At 52.8% G+C, this 7,596-nt stretch overlaps 1 protein-coding gene and 1 long non-coding RNA gene across 2 annotated transcripts; both read right to left on the reverse strand.

Annotated features, from left to right (window-relative positions):
- Positions 1-1,958: 1,958 nt before the first annotated feature.
- Positions 1,959-5,410, reverse strand: FOS (Fos proto-oncogene, AP-1 transcription factor subunit). Its single transcript, XM_017528621.2, has 4 exons — positions 5,060-5,410; positions 4,056-4,307; positions 3,523-3,630; positions 1,959-3,406 (listed from the first exon to the last, which is right to left on the reverse strand). The coding sequence occupies exons 1-4, from the start codon at positions 5,198-5,200 to the stop codon at positions 2,765-2,767; spliced, it is 1,143 nt and encodes a 380-aa protein (XP_017384110.1). The 5' UTR covers positions 5,201-5,410; the 3' UTR covers positions 1,959-2,764.
- A 732-nt stretch (positions 5,411-6,142) lies between these two features.
- On the reverse strand, positions 6,143-6,985 carry LOC108304441. The gene is made up of 2 exons (XR_005200293.1): positions 6,816-6,985; positions 6,143-6,610 (listed from the first exon to the last, which is right to left on the reverse strand). It is a non-coding gene; the product is annotated as an uncharacterized LOC108304441 (long non-coding RNA).
- Positions 6,986-7,596: the final 611 nt, after the last annotated feature.

A 7,596-nucleotide genomic window follows, 5' to 3' on the forward strand; every position in this document is an offset into this window, starting at 1 on the left:
TTTATCTGAGACAGGGTTTTGCTCTGTCACCCAGGCTGGAGTGCAGTGGTGCAATCTCAGCTCACTGCAACCTCTACCTCCAGGCTCAAGTCATCCTCCCACCTCAGCCTCCTGAGTAACTGAGACAACAGAGGAGCACTGGGTTTTGCCATGTTGCCCAGGTTGGTTTCAAACTCCTGGACTCAAGTGATCCTCTTGTCTCAGCCTCCCAAAGTGCTGGGATTACAGGTGTAAGCCACTGCGTCTGGCCTACCAGCTGGGGTCCTTACAGGGTAGATTACCTTATTATTTCAACCATGTGTTTGTTAGTTATATTAATTCCATATTTAGTTTAGGTATATCTAAAGGCTATAAAATATTTACCTTTGAACAGCAAACAGGGAGCCTAAGGCCACTGTCAATGCAAGACTGGCAGAAACAGGACCCAACTGGCGTGTGACATAGAAGTGATCTAAAGAGCGGCTAGTTGCTTTTAAATGTCTATTTTTATGGGAGGAGCAGAGATATCATAGACAAGAACAACCTCAGTAAAACTGTTATTTTAAATTAAAATTTTTAACTCGATTGAATGTAACAGCCCGTAAGTACCCAGTGATTTTCATGATCACCAAAGCATTAGAAAACATGCTGAAGCTCTTCTTCCAGTGTGTGTGGAAAAAGAGTGCATAGTGCCTGCATGATACTCGAGAGCAGGGGCAGAAGGGCGGTCTCCTTTCCTTGTGGTTTGTACGTGTGCAAGTGTGTGTAAGTGCCCCATTACCAGAGGTGACCCGGACAAAGGTCACTTTCTTCCTTAAGATGATAAAGTTTCTAAGTTAAAGCTTGTTCAGAGTCATGTTGACTTCTCCTTCTTGAGCCATTATGTAACTTTCTGTTTACAGAACTATCAACCATTATTTGTGCTGTTTGAGATGTCTTTTGAATTCTGAGCAGCTTTTTCTCCCCCTCTCCCCACCAGTATAAACTGAATGAAGGGCATTGGTATTAGAGAAACCAGAAATCACAATGCATTTATTAATAAGGGATAGGACAACAACCTCCTTTCCTTTCAAGAATAAAAGAGTCCAACAAAATGTACACATGTTGGAGTTAAGGACTGGACACTTTTTTTATTTTTATCTTTTTTTGAGACAGAGTTTCACTCGTGTTGCCCAGGCTGGAGTGCAATGGCGCAATCTCGGCTCACCACATCCTCCACCTCAAGCAATTCTCCTGCCTCGGCCTCCCAAGTAGCTGGGATTACAGACATTCGCCACCACAACTGGCTAATTTTGTATTTTTAGTAGAGATGGGGTTTCTAAATGTTGGTCAGGCTGGTCTCAAACTCCTGACCTCAGATGATCCGCCTGCCTTAGCCTCCCAAAGTACTGGGATTACAGGCACGAGCCACCAAGCCCAGCCTAAAAACATTTTTTAACCGAGTATCCAGGCAGTTCAGCCTGCTGGATAAGATAAGGAGGGGAAGATTCTAATGCCGATAATGGAATATAGAGAAAGTTGTTTATTCTAAACGTTCTTCAACGTGCTCATCTTTGAAGTAAAATAACCCTCGACATGATTTTGTGGGAATAAAAAGTTGAAATAGTTTGTACAAAGCTAGGTTCTGTTTGCCTAAAGGGTTCCCCTTTGTGAGCAAAACATCTAAATTTAATATTAGCACAACCAAATGTAAGTATTTCCCTGCGACTACCAAAACAGAAAAGATGTGTTCCCACAAAAGCTGCTACACAGCACTTTCCTGTCCCCAGAAGCAGTACAGAATCTTAGCATTGCAATGGAAAGCATGTATTTGTCAAATATTCTAAAATCAGGTCTATAGTTTCTTTCTACTGTTTGATAAGGGATCAGACAGAGGGTGTGTTCCCCTCCAGCAGCTACCCTTCTTGACAAACTGGTCTCCAACAATACCTTTCAGAAACTTACAAAACTTCCAGAATGAAAAGAGCACACAAGGTTGGTTGCATTCAACTTAAATGCTTTTATTGACAATGTCTTGGAACAATAAGCAAACAATGCTTAAATTTTTCATTCAAATTCACTTTCCACATGTCAAAAGACCTCAAGGTAGAAAAAAATAAAATAAAAATATAAATATCTGATAATCCATCTTAATAAATAAATTAAAAACACAATAAAACGTTTTCATGGAAAACTGTTAATGTCAGAACATTCAGACCACCTCAACAATGCATGATCAGTAACATTACAATGAACATTGATGTTGAAGAAAAACTACAGTACATGGATATAGCTAATTATTTCTATCTACCAGAAAATAAAGTCATATGTTTTCTTAGTTTAATATTGATCATTTCTAATCAGAACACACTATTGCCAGGAACACAGTAGTTATTGTTAAAATCAGCTGCACTAGATACAATTTGAAAATATCCAGCACCAGGTTAATTCCAATAATGAACCCAATAGATTAGTTAATGCTATGAGAAGACTAAGGAGAAAGAGAAAAGAGACACAGACCCAGGCCTGGCTCAACATGCTACTAACTACCAGCTCTCTGAAGTGTCGCTGGGAACAATACACACTCCATGCGTTTTGCTACATCTCCGGAAGAGGTAAGGACTTGAGTCCACACATGGATGCTTTCAAGTCCTTGAGGCCCACAGCCTGGTGTGTTTCACGCACAGATAAGGTCCTCCCTAGGTCTACAGGAACCCTCTAGGGAAGACGTGTTTCTCCTCTCTGTAATGCACCAGCTCGGGCAGTGGCACTTGTGGGTGCCGGCTGCCTCCCCTTCTCTGCCCGCTTACAGGGCCAGCAGCGTGGGTGAGCTGAGCGAGTCAGAGGAGGGCTCATTGCTGCTGCTGCCCTTGCGATGGGCAGCTGCGCAGCTGGGGAAGGAGTCAGCCTCGGGGTAGGTGAAGACGAAGGAAGACGTATAAGCAGTGCAGCTGGGAGTGCAGGTGACCACCGGAGTGCACAGGGGCTCCAGCTCTGTGGCCATGGGCCCCATCCCCAGGGAGCCACCATGCAGGGGCTCCCAGTCTGCTGCATAGAAGGACCCAGACAGGTCCATGTCTGGCACAGAGCGGGCTGTCTCAGAGCCACTAGGCCTGGATGATGCTGGGAACAGGAAGTCATCAAAGGGCTCAGCTTTCAGCTCCATGCTGCTGATGCTCTTGACAGGCTCCACTGAGGGCTTGGGCTCAGGGTCATTGAGGAGAGGCAGGCTGAAGGCCTCCTCAGCCTCCGGGGTGGCAGCCTCTGGCAGGCCCCCAGTCAGATCAAGGGAAGCCACAGACATGTCTTCTGGGAAGCCCAGGTCATCAGGGATCTTGCAGGCAGGTCGGTGAGCAGCCAGGATGAACTCTAGTTTTTCCTTCTCCTTCAGCAGGTTGGCAATCTCGGTCTGCAAAGCAGACTTCTCATCTTCTAGTTGGTCTGTCTCCTGAATACAGAGGATAAAGGAAAGCATAAGACATAGTCTAACTCAGGGGCCCTTATGCCCAATCTCCAACTTTCCCCTTAAGTTTTAAAACGGAGCAACCCACAGAGTCTACCTACCGCTTGGAGTGTATCAGTCAGCTCCCTCCTCCGGTTGCGGCATTTCGCTGCAGCCATCTTATTCCTTTCCCGTCGGATTCTCCTTTTCTCTTCTTCTTCTGGAGATAACTAGAATATTACAAAAAAGACCAACAGTCAGTAAAAGTGTCTGCCATCACCTCCATTCACCCACCCCGGTAGAACTGGCTCCTGCAGCTTCCCAGCTTCCTGGCACCCCCCTGTGAAGCCATTTGTAACCTGCAGTTGCAGACTAGGTGTGACTTGCATTTGAAATAAGATCCTCAGCAAGAGAACAAAGAAGAGCCCAGTCTAAAAGCACGCAGTAGGAAACTTAGAGAAGAAACTAGGAGAGTACTTCTTAAGGTGAGACTCAGAGTCTGACTTGGGATGGCTTGGAGCCAGGGTTCCCAGTTAGGGAGGTGCAGTCAGCCCCAGTGGCTTTCACCCTCACTACTGGGCTCCTCCATCTACTTCCAGGGCTGCTTCCCACCCAGCCCCCACCTTCCCAGGAAAGGTACGGAAGAGCCCCTCACCTGTTCCACTTTGCCCCTCCTGCCAATGCTCTGCGCTCGGCCGCCTGTCATGGTCTTCACAACGCCAGCCCTGGAGTAAGCCCCAGCGGAGGGAGTGGGGACTCCGAAGGGGTGAGGGGCTCTGGTCTGCGATGGGGCCACGGAGGAGACGAGGGCGGGCTGCACCAGCCATTGCAGGTCCGGACTGGTCGAGATGGCAGTGACCGTGGGAATGAAGTTGGCACTGGAGACAGCCAGGTCCGTGCAGAAGTCCTAGAACAAAGCAGAAGGGAAAAGCCGACGTGAGCGAGCGGGTTCCGGACACAGGTGGGGCGAGTTTCCAGTGCCGCATGCAGCAGCGAAGAGAAACGATCCTGCCAGGACGTTTCTTCTTAAATGTCCCTCATCCTGGATGAAAGGTCTCCCCCTTTTCCTCCCAGGCATTCCGCAGCGCGGTGCCTGTCTCTTCATCCTGCCGCTGCGTTCCCGTTATCCCTTCAGCATCCCTCGCTTGAAAGGGGGTTTGTTATAAATATCCCTGACGTCTGTGCTGACGCAGGCGCCGCTCCGGAGTCTCCAGAATGAACTCGCTTTTTATCAATGAAACTGCCTTACACACCCGCCCGCTGCACCCTCCTCCCTCACCCCTCCTCTCTGCTCCAGGCTGCCGGGGGAGGGGGGATTGTCACTTTCTGCCACCTCCCCGGAGAAGCCAGGCGCTAGTTAGTGAGTCTCTGCTTGGGACACGTCTTCCCCAGCTAATGTCAGAGACCCGTCCTGGAGTGCAAACCAGGGGTTGATCGGAACGAACCTGCCTCCGGAAGGGGGAACCAATTCTTACTATGGCAAGCGTGCGTGCACTCGGAGCGAGTCCCGAGCCCCCGAGCCGGCACCGCTCCGGCCACAGGCAGCGTCCCTCCCGGCACCAGGGAGCCCCCTACTCATCTCCTGGAGCGTCCCGCCCTGTGTCTCCTCCTCCGCGACCCCAAGCCCCCGGCCCCGCGGCGGCGCGAAGCCAGCCTTACCTGGCCGTTGACAGGCGAGCCCATGCTGGAGAAGGAGTCAGCGGGTGAGTGGTAGTAGGAGAGGCTGTCCCCGGCCGGGGACGCGCTGCTGCAGCGGGAGGAGGACGCCTCGTAGTCTGCGTTGAAGCCAGAGAACATCATCGTTGCGGTTAGGCAAAGCCGGGCGAGGGACCGAGGGGCGGAGACAGGTGGGCGCTGTGGAGCAGAGCTGGGTAGGAGCGCGGTCACTGCTCGCTCGTTCGCTGCGCCGCCGCCGCCGGCTCAGTCTCGGCTTCTTGGCTGCTCGCTGCAGTTGCGGTTGGAGTACGAGGCGCCGCAGCCACTGCTTTTATAGCAAAGCGGTTTTATGAATGAGTGAAACGTCACGGGCTCAACCACGTTGGCGCCAGAGGGGTGGTGCGCCGGCCTGGGCGCCTCTGCAGCCGTTTGGCCGCCTCCCCCGCGCTCGCAGCCCCCTACCCGCGCCTTGACACACGTCCTAATTCCATGAGCATTTCGCAGTTCCTGTCTTAGGGGTCTCGTGGGCCCCCAAAGATGAGGGGCTACGGGGATGGCTCCCCCCATGGCTACAGGGAAAGGCCGTGGAAACCTGCTGACGCAGATGTCCTAATATGGACATCCTGTGTAAGCGGGGAGGGATTGACGGGAACTGCTCGCGGGCTGCAGCCAACACCGAGGGTGCAGCGCTGGGGGAGGCGGGGGCCGCGGCCGGGGGAGGGGAGGCGGGAACGGCGCAGAATGCGAGAGAACATTCGCACCTGGTTCAATGCGGACCCTTGTTCCCGAGGCCGCGGGGGATGGGGCAGGGGGCACCTCTTTACTGTGCTACGAAAACTGGGGACAGTTCTGAGACTCAGGGATAGGAGAAACGGCCTCGGGTATACGGCCCGGAGGACTTAAGTCTCGGCTGCCAAAGGAATGTGCCCCTACCCGCATTCCCAATTCTGGCCCTAATTCAGTGCAAAAGGTGGAAGCAGACCCTCACCCCCTCGCCTCTAGCCCCCGGGCTCGAGGAATACTAGCATTGTTCCTGCGTTTGGAAGCAGAAGTGGAGATCCAAAACAAGAGAATACGATAACCTACTTTATCTACGATACTGGGTACTTTGTTTTTTTAAGGAAGACAGCGCATTTATTTATTTATTTTTCTCGGCCATGTGTGGGAATATTAACGAAACTGTCAAATCCCTGAGACACTAGCAGATAAACATTGTGCAAAACCTGGATGCGAAGACATTTGAAGGGGGCATTTGCCCAGTCCTGAGCTGGGGCCCAGGGCTAGGGAGTGCGGGGGTTGGTTATGTGGGCAGGGTGGTCAGTTTAGGATGACAAGGTGGGGTGTGCTTCTTGCGGGGAACTCAAAATCTGCGCTGGGGGGCTGGTTCGGTCCCGCCAGGAAGCTGTGCTTACGGGAGTCCGCAGCGGGTGATTTTCCAGCGCGGACTTGAAGGGGGGGGGAGGACGGGGGCTGGAAGGACAGTGTCCACAGCGCCCAGGCGGAATACCTCGACCGCTGGGACCCCAGCGCTTCTCCAGGTCCTGGAACACGGGGCTTTGGGGAGGCAAGGTGCTCCAGAGTGTGCCACGCCCCCCAGCCTCCTGCCTTGCGGCGTAGGACAGCCGGGGTCACGCTGCCTGGGCTTGGCCCCAGCGCGCCGGCCACCTCCAAGGCGCGAAGACGCAAGTCCCCGCACAGCCCCGGTCTCCCCTTCCCCACTCTTAGGACCCGCCCGGGGGTTGGGGCCCGCGGTGGGCACCTGGAGACGTGCGAGGCAGGATGAGGCCCGCGGGCGGATCGTTCGGGGCGCGCGGGGAGCGGGACCGCAGACCTGCCTACAGCCGCCGCTCCCGGGAGCCAGGCGATCCTGCTATAGATAGTAACAGGGAAGCGGCTGTTTACAGCAACACAGCGCCGCCAGGGCCGTCTCCAGGCAACGCCGCGCGGCCGGGCGCGCCGCCGGCCTGACGAGGCCACCCGCCCTCCCCGCTTCCCTGGGCCGCGGCCTCCCCGGCCCTGCTGCGGCCGCTCCCATCGCCTGACATCATCCGCCGGTCCGGGGGCTGAGCGGCCAGCGCGGGGCTGTGCGCTAACCTCCATTCTTAGAGATCCAACCCGGCTGCAGCGGGGAGGGCAGGAGGCGGGGATTCGTGGAACTGGGCCACTTGCTATTTTTGCATTCCCTGTCACAGGCAGAGGTGAAAACAGAATTTCATCATTGTATATCATTGGTTTATGTTGGTGGGAATTTAGGCGCTTTTTTTTTTTCTCACTCATAAAAAGGGAGAGAAAAGGAAAAACACACATAATACGTAAACACGGATTCCTTGGAGCTGCTCTGAATCCTAAAGCAATTCTTCCGTACTCCTAATTCTATCCTTGATTACAGAAAGAAACAGGGAGACGGGAGGGAAAGGGGTTATGAAGGTAAATACATCTCTTATTATTAATATTAGTTTCAAACAAAATAGGTTAAGCTTTGAATTCCTGAGTCTGGCCTCGCCTGCCATTCACAACTAGATCTCAGGGCCACTTAAGAG

This window comes from Cebus imitator, unplaced genomic scaffold (assembly GCF_001604975.1).
Source record: "Cebus imitator isolate Cc_AM_T3 unplaced genomic scaffold, Cebus_imitator-1.0 Scaffold54, whole genome shotgun sequence".
Lineage (NCBI taxonomy): Eukaryota > Metazoa > Chordata > Mammalia > Primates > Cebidae > Cebus > Cebus imitator.

Excerpts from the sequence above, each read along its gene's own strand:
- FOS (XM_017528621.2), bottom strand. The coding sequence starts at position 5,200 with ATGATGTTCTCTGGCTTCAACGCAGACTACGAGGCGTCCTCCTCCCGC. Across the intron at positions 4,308-5,059 it reads GCTCGCCTGTCAACGGCCAG|GACTTCTGCACGGACCTGGC; the intron begins GTAAGGCTGGCT and ends GCTTTGTTCTAG. Across the intron at positions 3,631-4,055 it reads GGAGGGGCAAAGTGGAACAG|TTATCTCCAGAAGAAGAAGA; the intron begins GTGAGGGGCTCT and ends GTAATATTCTAG.